This window comes from Vicugna pacos, chromosome 5, assembly GCF_048564905.1.
Source record: "Vicugna pacos chromosome 5, VicPac4, whole genome shotgun sequence".
NCBI classification, from domain to species: domain Eukaryota; kingdom Metazoa; phylum Chordata; class Mammalia; order Artiodactyla; family Camelidae; genus Vicugna; species Vicugna pacos.
The window spans coordinates 29,238,046-29,252,284 of record NC_132991.1 but is presented as its reverse complement, the minus strand read 5'-3'; the positions used below and the strand labels follow the sequence as shown (position 1 = coordinate 29,252,284).

Here is a 14,239-nt window from a genome sequence, read left to right as displayed (position 1 = left end):
TCATTGAGACTCAACCCTCCCACTGAATACTACATATCCTAGTCTGGTTCATTTTTCCTAAATAGATCAATAGCATTACTGCTTTAATTAATTTTTTGTAATTCCTATTTCAAATGGTTTTCTATCAATGTATTCTTTGATAGCGCTTATACACGGAGGCCTGGGACAAAGACAAGACTCAAATTCATATAATGCCTGATACCCCGGAGATCATGTTGGCGAGGCAGAACAAGCTCAACTACAGTGAGGTAGGGGCAGAATTCTGTGGGGCAACTTGTGTTGTTGTTGATATTGTTTGTTTTCTACGCTCACTTTTGGGGAGATTCTCGGGCCTCAGCTATCATGGTGCATGCAGCACCATGACAGGGGCACTCGGCTCAGGCAACCTTTCATCTCTGGGTTGAATATCATATGCTTTAGGATTCCAGTGGTGAACCAAAATCATTTTATCTTTTCAATTTATGGTCTTTACCTGTGTGGGTGTGTGGAACTTTGTATTTTTGGTATTTCCAAGGGTTAGGATAACCAGGTATAATACCGGTTCATTATTTATACAAAAACATTATTTGTTCTTTATCTGAAATTCAAGTTCCACTGGGCCTGCTATCTTTTTATTTGCTAAATCTTGCAACCCTACCAAGGGGGACCCTAATAATATGCACCTCTTCCCCACCTGGATCCTGAATAAAATTAAGAAGTAAAACAAAGGTGTAGAACTAAGAGTCAAAATCTCACATTTTTTACTACTAAAGTTAGATTCAAGGACATATTTACATGAGAGCCAAACAGCCCTGCTAACTGAACCCCGAAATTAAGTTCCTCATCCAGGCACAGGCCACTCTGGAGCAGCACAAACAGCTCCACCTCCCTCAGCGGTGAGAGCCTGCTTAGAGCACAGAGAAGCAGAGAGGCTTATGGGGCTTGTTCCTAGAGGGAGCAGGTCAGAGCTGAGCTGGTCATGCCCTGTTATCCCATCCCTCCCAATTAGCTAAATCAGGAAATCACTGCACCTCTCCAGAGGCAGAGAGAGTAAAGGGACAGAGATGAAAGAATTGAGCTCCTTTTATAGGAAGAAAACCTCAGGCATGGGAAAGAAGTGCTCTCCAACACTAATTACTGTTTTTTTAAGTAAAATGCAATTTTATAGGTGCATGTTTTACTAACATGATGTGTCCAAAAATTAGAATCTTAAAATTGTGATTATAGTCAATTGCTTTAAATTGTACTTTAATCTTCTCCTCATTTGCTTTTTTAAACATTACAAACTATTACATGATGTCAAAGAATTTTAAGTAATATAACTTATATACTTTATATACAAATGAATAATATATATTTTATATATATTTTATATACAAATGAATAATATTAAACATACTGCTTTGCAGTTTTTTCATTTGGAAATATGTGAAGATTGATGCTTTGTCCATCAGTCTATATTACCAGATTACATCAAATGTTGATATGCATAATATATCATATTAATCTATAATGATATAATCTATCAATCTATGTTAGTGCTCATTGTTATATTTCATTTGTTTTCTAATGCTACATAGGGTTTTTTGTAAGTTATCATATGATTTATTTACTTTCCAGTATTGCTAGAAATTTAGATTGTTTCTAGAGCCTATCATTTTTTAAATTTTGTAATATGTCACCTGATAATTTCCAGGTTGTTGATATCAAGCCTTTTGCCTTACTCTGACTTTCCTTCCATAGACTCTGTACAAACTTGCCAATGAAGAAGCAAAGAAGAAAGGCTATGACTTGCGCAGCGACGCCATCCCGATCGTAGCGGCCAAGGCCTCCAGGGACATCATCAGTGACGTGAGTAGCAATGCTCCTTGCAGGTGCATGGCTGGATGGGGACAGGGCAGGATCAGGAGTACAAGGCAAGAAGCATCTGGGTACCTGTTAAAGCACATTCATTGTGCTTTAAATGAAATGTTTTTCATTTGAAAAAGCCCTTTCATATTTTTAACTCCAAAAGATTTTAATATTCAGGTCCCATAGACAGAGAAGGATTATCCTAGACTTCAGTATAAAATTGAATCTCCAGTTGTTCATATCTATAATTACCACACATTCATCTGCATATTTTGAACAAATAACCCACATGGAAATAGGAAAATGACAGAAGAGTTGGAAAAAAAACTTGGTTCCATGTATTGATTCAATGTCAGAAAAAGATCTGGTATAGCCAGGTCTAGGAAAATGCATCTTTCCCCAAACCTGCTATGGATTTTTGCCAACCCTTCATTTGAAAAATTACCTTAAGTGCTTCTTTTTGAGTTCTTTTTAAATGAAAGAAGAAAAACAAAGTCTTAAAACAACCAAAAGACAACAGAATAGTGGGCCTGATTTCTCTTTCTCCAGTCTCTGAAAGAAGTTCCTTTGGTGAAGTAGTCAGACTTCTGTACGTGTATGCTAGGGTTTGTGTAATGTTGTTGCCTAAAGTGGAGAGAAGGTAATGCAGAGTCAGCACCTACCACCCCCCACCAAAACTTTCTTGTAGTTACATCATCTGTTTCTTCACTCAAGGAATCCCAACAAACCTCTCCCAAATTTGATTTTGGGTAGAGCAGACATGCAGGAGGGAAAACACAAGCCAGTCCATTGCAGGAGTCCAGTGACCTGCTGAAAGTCAGCAGAGCCAGATTTGGGAGGAGTGGGGTGGGCTGGAGTGTGAAATGGTACCTGTGCACTCAGGAGGAGCATTCTCTAAATCATGTGTAAAACTTCTGGGGTAATGATTTCACTGGCCCATAATGGAGAAAAAAGGCAGTATACAACTCCAATTGATTTTCTGAAAAGCATTGCTGCCTTTATTTTGAGACTTAATGTCTGCAAACCATAGAACTATGTAATTTGGCCTGCTTCCCAGTAGAGTATTGCTGTGAAATCTAATCAGAGTTTAGGATGAGGGGTAAGTTGATGCTCAGATGACTTATTTCTCTGCAAGAATTACCAATTTTAAAATAATGAAGTTTTATATTAATAAGACTCTTAGCCTTTTCCATTCTATTTTATTTTTAAAATGACTTCTTTTATTTCAGTATAAATACAAAGATGGTTACCGGAAGCAGCTTGGTCATCACATTGGAGCCAGGAACATTAAGGATGACCCCAAGATGATGTGGTCCATGCATGTGGCCAAGATCCAGAGTGACAGGGAGTACAAGAAGGACTTTGAGAAATGGAAGACCAAGTTCAGCAGCCCAGTGGACATGCTGGGAGTGGTGCTGGCCAAGAAGTGCCAGACCTTGGTCAGTGACGTGGACTACAGGAACTACCTGCATCAGTGGACGTGCCTGCCCGACCAGAGTGACGTCATCCATGCTCGGCAGGCCTATGACCTCCAGAGCGATGTGAGTACTGAGACCATTAAGTAACACTATTGACCATGCTCACAGTGGTAATACATAGTATTATACAGATAATGGTCTAGGATTAGGTAAAGCCCTCAGAAAAAAATAACACTTTTTTTTCCTCTCCACCCTTCTTTTACTGTGCCTTACTTTTCTTTTAGAGAGAATATAATACCATGAAGCCGTATGCAGTTGGCCTTCATAGTCTAAAAGACATAGGCTTGAAGTTTGGCTATCCCAATTTTCTAGTCTTTTTCTTTCATTTTTGAAATAGTGTCATAACAGCTTCAGTAATCCTTGCTTTTGTGTTTGATCTCACTAGAACATTTATAAATCAGATCTCCAGTGGCTAAGAGGCATTGGCTGGGTCCCCATTGGGTCTGTGGAGGTGGTCAAGTGCAAGAGAGCTGCGGAGATACTGAGTGACAACATCTACCGCCAGCCTCCGGACAAGCTGAAATTCACCAGCGTGACCGATTCCCTGGAACAGGTGCTGGCCAAGAACAATGCCATCAACATGAACAAGGTGAGCCCCCACCCTGGGGGAAAATAACCCAGGGCTGTGTGACTTTGAGAAGATCTGTGACTCATTTTTAGTCTTTTTTTTGTCTTATCCAATTGTCATCCTGTTGAGTTCTCTATTCAGTTACATTAGGATTCTCATAATATATGTGGGAATTTCTGCTTTGACATCTCTTTTGAAATAGAGTTAGGAATAAGACAGCTGTTTGGTGTTCAAATTGTTTGAAGTCTATGACAGTTATACATGTTTGGTATCAAGGTTTCTTTCTCATTGGGTGCTTATCTAAGTAAGTATAGAACAAACAAGTCAGATGCAAATCTTCATAACATTTATCAAAAATAAATCTAGAGAGGTCATACCCAGGTACCTCTGCAGTTAATAAACAAGCAACAAGCAAATAAAGAAAATCATGCAAAGGATTTGTTAATACAGTCACAGTACAAATGGATGTGTATATGCTTGGAAAATACTTGCTTTTAGTTTAATGGAGTAGAGATGATCTTGTAATGAAACACACATGTTTTCTTTTTATATCTTGGTCTACGTTTATATTTAATGACAATAAATATCCAATAACATCTGAGATACTGAAGAATGTTGGTAGAGTGCACACAGCCCAGATAGAGAAGAGGCTGGCTTTCAACTTTGTCATGATCTCTAAATTGGAAACCTCTGTTTAAAAGAAACATTGTTTTTCTAATTAATTAACCTTTTTTTATCCTCCACAGCATTTATACACAGAAGCCTGGGAAAAAGACAAGACCCAAGTCCATATCATGCCTGATACACCTGAAATTATGTTGGCAAGACAAAATAAAATAAATTATAGTAAGGTAAGACCATTTATTTTGACCTGACCACATTGATTTTGCTGATGTAGTAGAAAGGTCAGAATTATGGATTTAATTCTGATGTTGACCTATCAGCTTTGTTTTGTTTTGTTTTTTTCTTTTTTGCCCATAACCTACCATTGTATTCTAAAGTAGATAGATAGAAAGGAAAATAGATAAATACAAAAATATCTCCATGTCAGGAGAAGAAAAATTCTCAAAGTCAACTATTAATGACTGGATCATATTGTAATTTTAATTAAAAATAATTATTGCTATTTTTCAGATTAGTACTTGCTTCAAAATTTGTTCTATGAGTTTTTTCTTTAGTTATCCCATCTGTAAAATGAGATAAAAGTGCCTCTCAAAGAATTTTTGTGATGACTAAATGAGGTAGTACACATAATATGGCCAGTGTGGAGTCTGCCACACAGGGCAACTTAATAAACATTGATTTCTTCCTTTTATGTTCAAGTCACCATGAAAATAGATTTATTTAATACACTCAAAATAACTGCTATTTATTTAAAAGAACTGAAATAATAACTCCTAAATTCATTCATTTCAAAATTGCCTGAGGACAATAAAAAACGTTTTTTACGCACCATCTCCAGCCCCACTAAACTTATTATCACATATCTTTGCAGAATAGAAACACTGCTGCAGAAACAGCTTCTTGGCCAATTGTTCTTGCCAAGTCAAGATTATCTGTTTGATTTATGTGAATATTGGTTTCTTACATGTTTTTGTGGTGTCTTCATTAAACAATAACAAAAAAAAGAGGGCAGTTTCAGAACACTGGAAAACTTAAGGCCTCATTTTTAAGACTTAACCATATTCATTATTTTATCCCTGTTAATCGCTTTTGTCTATAATAACATAGCCCTAAAGTGGAGGCATGCTACTATCAAATAGACATGACAAGTGAAATGAAGAGGAGATGGTTGCCCTTTGTCTAGCATTGTGAACACACCCAAGGACAAGTCTGATTAAAAGTATTTGATTGACCTTGGCTTTAGTGATTTTTGAATGAGAGATTTTTGTCTTGGCCACAGAGCTTCTCTATTGGATTATCTTTTCCCAGAAGTTCTGCCTCACCCCAAGCAGATGAAGTTAGTTTCTGTCCCAGAGGGTAATGATGCTTTTAAGCCTCTCCCTTTTGTTAAAAATTAGGTCAGATAAGGTAGAGCTTTTTTCAGACTGCTGAGAGGAAATTAGGCTATTTTTTTATTTCTAAAATTTTCAGCTGGACTTACTTGTTTAAAATTGCATGATTACATCAATTCCCTAAAGACTGTCTTCTGAAGATTAGATTTCAGAATGGCCCATTTGAATTTCTTCTCAACCTATTACCAACGGTACCTTCATTCTATACTTAGTTCAGTAGAGGTAAACAAAACAACCATATCTTATTTTTTGTTTTCTCTTAAATTCTCATTTACCTGCCCTAGTTCTCTTGGGTAAATAACTTACCAAACATTCTTTAAAACGTAACCTTGATAATAGTAAAAATGTTCTCTTCTTTGAAGCTCGGCATCTTTTTCCAATGTTGAAAGGATTAAAAAAAAAAATCTGTTTTTTTGACCTGAAGCCATGAGATGATTTAAGCACATTTTTTCCCACTTATACATAAGGACAAATTTGAGAATTTATTCTTCAGAGGAAAAATATAAAGTATAAAAGTATTTGACTCTAGCTACAAAAAACAAATTTCTAGAAATGTTTAAAAAGATTAAAAGCCTTTGGGATTTTATCTCAAATATATTAAATTTATTCTTATTTTTACTTTAGCTTTTCCTTGTAAAATCTCAATGTGGAAAGAATGTGAATTGTCACACATTAATCATCTACACTAAAAACATATAATAATATTCCTCTCAGACTCTAAAGTCACTTAAAAATTATTAAACATTAACAATGAATTAAATTCTTGTAATGGTTCACAAGCAAAGACTGAATACTATGGGTATAGATGATTTGTTTAATGCAATGGCTCTCAAGCTGTGTTCCCATGGAACAGCAGTGTCCCACCTTGTACGTGCATCTGTCCTGCCACAGAAACTGAACAGTGAGTATTTTCCCAATTCGTAAAAAAAAAAAATTATATCAATTTCGTGTTTTTGACTTGTAAATCCCTGGTACTTCTACCCCTCTGTCTGCTAGCAGTTTCCAGCAGTTGACAAAATAAAAAGGGAGCAAATCAAAATTAACAGAGACATTCAGAAACTGGATTGTCCTTAGCTCAGGACTGTCTGAGTGCAGATCCATGCTTGTAGCGGTGGTGCTGCTGGTCTGTAATCAAGCTCTCTGCTGGCAAAACTGTTCCCAATCCAAATTTGGAGTTAGATAGATAGACCTTTCTTGGTTATTTCATGAAAAGAACAAATGCTGAGCAATCTAAGCACATTTGAGAGTTACTGACCTAATGTGTAAAACCTAGAAGGATTTATGCAAAGAAAAGTTGTGGTGTTACACCTGCCAAAAGAAAAAATTCAAGTTAAATAAGTAGCTTGTATAAATAAAAAGAGGAAGAAAGAGATCTTTTTAAAAAAATTTTATGGCTGAACATGCTAGTGTTGTTCTACATCCAAAAGTAGTCTTTCTTTGACAAAAATACATTTTTAGAGTGAAAGCGAGCCTGTGTCTAAAAGCTATTACTTCTTTCCTCAGAATCTCTACCGCCAGGCCATGGAAGAAGCCAAGAAAGAAGGCTATGACTTGAGAAGTGATGCTATTCCCATTGTGGCTGCCAAGGCCTCCCGGGATATTGCCAGTGATGTAAGAGCTGATCAAGTCCTTACATTTGTTACCTACAGACCAGCCACCCGCGTAGGGAATCACATTGTTGGAACACTGCTGAAAGTCTCCTTGGCCATCACCCATCTTAGCTATCCTCATTGCTCAGGCAAATAAATTGAGGCTTTAAGGCAAAAGGTAACCTGCCCAAGACCACAAGCAAAATAGAGACAAAGGAATGTGGTTCCTCTGATGCTTTTGGTCTTTTCTTAGTGAGACTGAGTACCCTGCTCAAAGTTAAATGGACATTTGTGAATTTCTCATAAAACTTTATGAGCTGTCCTCAGGATACACTCAAGGCAAAAACATCAGGAAGGAGGCAGGCTTACCTGAGTTTTTCCCCATGACTTGAAGAAGGAGGTAGGATAGCAAAAAAGTTAAACATCTCATTGCTGGGGTGGGGGGAGGTGGTTAACAAAACTCAATATCCCTTTCCCCTAAAATGAATACATCAGGCTCCTGAACAATTTAAATATTAATCCAATTAATCCAAGCAAAATTGTCAATATTGGTAGGTTTTTCTTTTTTATTATAATAAGAATACATAACAAAATTTACTATCTTTACTATTTTTCAGTATACAGTCCAGGAGTGTTAAGTCTGTTCACACCATTGTACAGCAGACTTCCAGAACTTTTTCATCTTGCAAAACTGAAACTCTATGCTTATTATCAACAAAAATTACCCATTTTAAAACTACCCCTCCCAGATAATTTGTGCAGAGACATTATTTCTCAGAATGCCCTAGAAAAAGAAAATTAATGAACCATGTAAAAACATCCCTTAGATAGGTTCTTAGATGAGTCCACCCCCATGACTGACTTCTGAGAAAGTGTTTATCACTGTAATTGAGCTCATTTTTTCAGTGTTCACTTTTTAACCACTTTTTTTTTGGTCAATATAACTTTCTAGCATAATATAAAGGCATCAACTGCAGTTGTGCTGTGGATGTGTGTGAATGAGCAGCACATCATCTTTTGTGGGAGTAAGCATGCCCCAGTGTGCAGCATCACAGCAGCACGTGTGATGAAAACTCCCCTGGTAACTTAAGGACGTCATAGATAAACATCTCCAAAGAGCGAGCGACAGGGACCAGCCCTTTGTGCTTCCTCCTTATTTACTGGGTTCTCTCTTTCAGTACAAATACAAAGAAGCTTATCGTAAGCAGTTGGGTCACCATATTGGTGCCCGAGCGATACATGATGACCCCAAGATGATGTGGTCCGTCCATGTTGCCAAAATGCAGAGTGACCGTGAGTACAAGAAAGATTTTGAAAAATACAAGACAAGGTACAGCAGCCCAGTGGACATGCTTGGTATCGTTCTGGCCAAGAAATGTCAGACCTTGGTCAGTGATGTGGATTATAAACATCCTCTGCACGAGTGGATCTGCCTGCCTGACCAGAATGACATCATCCAGGCTCGGAAAGCTTATGACCTCCAGAGTGACGTGAGTGCCCCTGATGCTGGTTTTGCACACTAGTGATGATGATGATTTTGATAATTAATAATAATAATAATAATAATAATAATAATATTACAGCTAACGTGTCCTATTGAGAGTAAAATAAAGTGAATAATTAGGGAAGTATCTAATACAGTATCTCTACAACACTGCATTACACTTTATTTTTGTGATTTTGAAGATGAAAATAAAGGCAAGAGTTTTTTAAAAGTTCCCATGACAAGAAAAAAAAGTATAAGTACGTGTGGTGGTGGATCTTAACCAGACTTACTGTAGTGATCGTTTTGCAGTATATACACATATTGAATTATTATCTTGTACAACTGAAATGAGTATAATGCATTGATTATATCTCAATTAAAATGCAAGTTAAGAGTGTGATTTGCAAAACTTAGCATTATTATGTGTTGAAACTCTCTACTGTAGTTGCATTTCACTTCTTTTCCCTTAAAAAAGGGGGGGCAAGAATTTTTGTGACTGCAGCACTTACACAGCATTGGTCTAAGTATGTGGTCTCTTAGGGAGTTATTAGAACACATTTTCCAAGGCTCAAGAAACTCTGCTCATGTGTAAAAATACACATGATGGGACTGTGTCTTTTACTTTTTAAAAAAATCTCTCATCATTCGTGATACAATCTATTGTACCAAGAAATGCTTCAGAAAACAGTATACTGAGAATTCAGTAATGCTTGTGAATGAGTGATTGACTGTGTTGGCAGCTTTCCCTGTTCATCAGTCTTTTGTGTTTCTCTAGTGTGACCCATTTTGTGACTAGGAATCTGAAACTAATTAATAGATGTGTTTCTTGTCAATTGACTTACAGAATTTGTATAAGTCAGACCTTGAATGGTTGAAAGGCATTGGCTGGGTTCCAATTGGCTCCGTGGATGTAGTTAGAGCCAAAAGGGCTGGAGAGATACTAAGCGATAATATTTACCGTCAGCATCCAGACACACTGAAATTTACCAGCATCACTGACTCTCCGGAGCAGGTGCTAGCAAAGACCAATGCTATAAATATGAATAAGGTGAGTCTTCACTCCTCACCATCAGATATAGGAATTTTCATAGAATGAAGTAAAAATTCTGACACCTTACTACATTTTAAGGATTCCTATAGGATTTACAATACCTTTTAAAATGATTTTTCCATTTTATGGTACCATAGTTACTTAGTAATACTTCAGAATATTAACCCAATGTTAAAAATACTATATACCAGAATTATTTAATAATTACAGATATTAAGTACTACAATCCAATTATACTTTTCAGAACTGTTAAAGAGTTTTATTAAGAAATAGTGAAAACTCTGAGTCAATAAAATAGTGAGCTAAATACTCTTGGAAATAGTAATTTATCTGCATGAAAGGTAGGAATTTATGCATCTTGAGTCATTTTTACAACATTTCCTGTTGTATAGAGGAGAAGTGACTGGCACATAATTGAAAGAAAAATGTCTGTGAACTCCAAAATAATTTATTTCATCTTCTTTTTTTTTTTTTCTCATAGCGCTTATATACTGAAGCCTGGGACAATGACAAGAGAACAATCCATGTCATGCCTGACACACCAGAAATCATGCTTGCCAAACTCAACCAAATAAATTACAGTAATGTGAGTAGACTACTGATCTTATAATGAAGGGCAAAGATGAACTAGTGTAACAATTTCCTTAGTGAAATGCTCTGACTGTTCTATTATACACACTCCAAACTAACACTGTCAGTAAAGGAGATAGTTCTCTCTTGATTCTAGAGATAGTTTTCCCTTGATTCAATTTTGGGCTCTGTGATGGGCAGGCCAGCCTTCTATCAAAATGGTACCAGGGAATGGAATGCTTATGGAGAAGCATCCCAATAGGAATCATACTCTTAAAGCCTTCCCCTATAGGTCGGTGTGGGTATCAAGCCACCGTTTTATTCAGCAACTATTTAGCAGGCAGGCAGTGGGTTGGAACCCAGTGGGTTATCATACTGTCTATTCTTTTGCTGCTTTATTGTGTTCTGGTTCCCATTTAATGCTATTTGCAAGCATGTCTTTGGCATCTCTGTCAGGACCAGTATTTTCATCAGGGTAATGATTCTGAAATCTTAGACTATAGATTGATTGTGATCTGTGATGATAGCCCATGGCAAAATGGGAAAAAATAAAGACAATGCATTGAGTTTTTCACAAATCCAAATATATTCAATTTAAAAATACTGTCCTTAGTCCTTCCCCTTCTTTGGTATTAAGATGGCCTTTCTTTTACATTAGGATTATGATAGAAAATAGTTGGGTTTTTTTTAAACATACACTTGCTTGGCAAAACAAAATTATAGCAACCAGATGCTGATCTCCCCCAAAAAACTTTTGAAATTTACTAATCAAAAAAATATCACAGTTTAAACTATGAGCCTTAAAATCCTTCACCTATGAAGCAAAATTTTCTACAAACCCACACTAATGCTTAACTTTGTGGATTTGTTTCTGTAGTTTAAATGAAGACAGAGAAAATTTAAACAGCTTCATTTTTTCATCAAAGGAGTAACGATTAATCTTCTTTTCTGCAGAAACTCTATAAACTTGCTTTGGAAGAGTCTAAGAAGGAAGGCTATGACTTGCGTGTGGATGCCATTCCAATCCGAGCAGCCAAGGCATCAAGAGAGATTGCAAGTGATGTAAGCTGATGTTTTTGGAAGAGGCACTTCGTACTCAAAGTTGTTCACCAATGACAGCTTTTACAGCTTTCCCTGCCAGAAATTTAGTTGCCCCTGCAAGCCTCAATTTCCTTTAATGATTCCCCATCTACAAAGTTGCAAATGAAAACAAAGTAAAGATACTATGTCCATTATGCCTGTTAATTTGTCAAAGATGAAATTATATTCTTTAAAAAATACATATTTTATGAACACTAAAAATGGGCACATATTTTTGGTCTTCAGAAGTTGAGCAGTTGTCGACACAGATGTTTGTAAAAACACAAAAACAAAAACTTTGTTGTTAAAGACATTGGCAGCACATGTAAATCAGCAAATAAAAATGTGAACTCTTTCCACCTGCTACTATCCATTTATACTAGCATTTTAAAAAGATGTGAAAAAAAAGATGTGATTATACATGTGTTTTAGAGTTTTGTTTAATCCTTTGTGACCTATAGTGAGGTTCTCCTATCAAGATGCCCATAACTGAACACAGGAACAAGTGGAGAAGTAAGCAGAGCTTTTGCTCAGGACCCCCTTTCCTCTCTAGTCCTTCCCTTCTCATGAGAAATACCTCCTGAGGGTGTCCAGTGCCCTCACTCTGAACCAGGCTCCTTAGGACCCAAATACAGACTTTCCTTCTTCTGAAAGGGCCCCAGGCTTTAGATGTACATTTCATTCCTTCTATTATCAAAGCTTTTTCTGGCTAGTAAGCTAGAGAAGCCCACACTATGATCATCTCATAGTAAAATGGACCATAAAGTGCTATTCTTGCATTTTCAAAATAGAGTCTTAACCCAAGACATTACTTTACCTTGGCTGAAAGTTCAATGCCATTGACAGGCAAATAAGGGAGATATTTCCTAAATGTAGCCCGTATCCTTGACCAGAAAATTCACTATAAATTCTAACTACAAGGGAAATATCCTAAACTATTCTTAATATCAAAACATTTTTATAAAAAAAGTAGTCACATCTTTAAGTAGATGTACAAAATGTTTTATCTTTACTTGTTAAGAAATGTAAACTAGGTAGTGCAGCTTAGTGGAAAGGGAAAATACTAGGACTCAGGAGCTCTCCATTCTAGCCCCAGCCCTGCCACCTGCTTATGATGTGACTTTGAATAAACCACTTAATCCCTGGAGGCGTCAGGTTTCTATTCTGTAAAATGGAGTTGAGAATATTAAACTTTCTCCCTCACACTAGCGATACAGAAAATCAAAAGAAATAATGTATCTATGAAACTATGAAATGGGATGTAAACAAGATGTCCTTATTACTAGACACATCTTTTTTGTTTTTTCAGTACAAATACAAGGAAGGCTACCGCAAACAGCTTGGCCACCACATTGGGGCCCGAAATGTGAAGGATGACCCCAAGATGATGTGGTGCATGCACGCGGCCAAGATCCAGAGTGACCGGGAGTACAAGAAGGACTTTGAGAAGTGGAAGACCAAGTTCAGCAGCCCAGTGGATATGCTGGGGTTGGTGCTGGCCAAGAAGTGCCAGATCCTTGTGAGCGACATAGACTACAGGCATCCCCTACATGAATGGCTGTGTCTGCCCGATCAGAATGATGTCGTCCAGGCCCGGAAGGCCTACGATCTTCAGAGTGATGTGAGTGGATTTTATATTCTCCAGAATGTGTTTAAAAGGTTTTAAGAAGGCATTCTAACTTTTTTTGCACCATAGAATCTTTGGCAGTGTTAAAACAATGGACAACTTCTCAGGACCGTAACATGAAATGCGTAGAACTATACACACACACATACACACACATACTCTGGTTTCAAAGGAAACTGATCACATCAAAATGTGATTGTCAAAACACTGAATTTAATCTGTGATGTAGTAATATATATGCTTTTATATTAACACACTAAATAAAAATATCTATCAGTAGATGTAATGACTAATTTAATTTCAAGGAAGTGATGAGCATAGATATTTAAGATGTCTGCAGTAACTGTAATAGGGTATGAAAATATTTATGTTTCTATTGCTGACAAAGTCCCATGTAGTGTTAAAACTACTATCATCTGTTGCCTGTATTTATAATTGAAAGAAATACCATCTTTCAGTTAGAAGTTAATGAAAACGAAGATACTGTTTTTTCTATCCAAGTTCATTGATGCCAGGTTAAGATTTCCTAGTTTAATGCAACCTGTTTTCCGAACGAATTGATTGCATTATCATTTTTCCTGACTACTTATAGGAAATGTCTGTTATAACTTGTGAGAGGAAGTTGAAGAATGAATTATACATATCAAGACAATTTTTCTAAGAAGCTGAGAACAATCATCTCCCTAGGAATATGTTAGGTATTTTTGTGGTCAGCCAGGAGATTGTCCTTGGGTCTTAAATTCTACTTTATTGGCATAGTAGCTCTTTGTTTTTTTGATCAGGCTCTGACAAGTAGTCACTTTTGAAAGAATGATAATAGTAGTGTCATTGTAAAAAAAAAAAAAAAAAAAAAGAAAAGAGAAGTTTCCCCAAAAGCCATAAGAACAAAAAGAACTGTTACTCTTACTTATGAGAAAAATTCTTTTGGCTAATTATTTAAATGCA

General features: G+C 36.6%; 1 protein-coding gene across 1 annotated transcript in view; it reads left to right on the top strand.

Annotated features, from left to right (window-relative positions):
• NEB (nebulin) overlaps positions 1-14,239 on the top strand; it is a 204,039-nt gene that overhangs the window by 86,823 nt on the left and 102,977 nt on the right. The window contains exons 63-73 of the mRNA XM_072960953.1: positions 144-248; positions 1,723-1,830; positions 3,060-3,371; positions 3,694-3,897; positions 4,623-4,727; positions 7,395-7,502; positions 8,659-8,970; positions 9,811-10,014; positions 10,499-10,603; positions 11,542-11,649; positions 12,977-13,288. Of these exons, the coding sequence (XP_072817054.1) occupies positions 144-248; positions 1,723-1,830; positions 3,060-3,371; positions 3,694-3,897; positions 4,623-4,727; positions 7,395-7,502; positions 8,659-8,970; positions 9,811-10,014; positions 10,499-10,603; positions 11,542-11,649; positions 12,977-13,288 (1,983 nt within the window). The remainder of the gene's footprint in view (positions 1-143; positions 249-1,722; positions 1,831-3,059; positions 3,372-3,693; positions 3,898-4,622; positions 4,728-7,394; positions 7,503-8,658; positions 8,971-9,810; positions 10,015-10,498; positions 10,604-11,541; positions 11,650-12,976; positions 13,289-14,239) is intronic.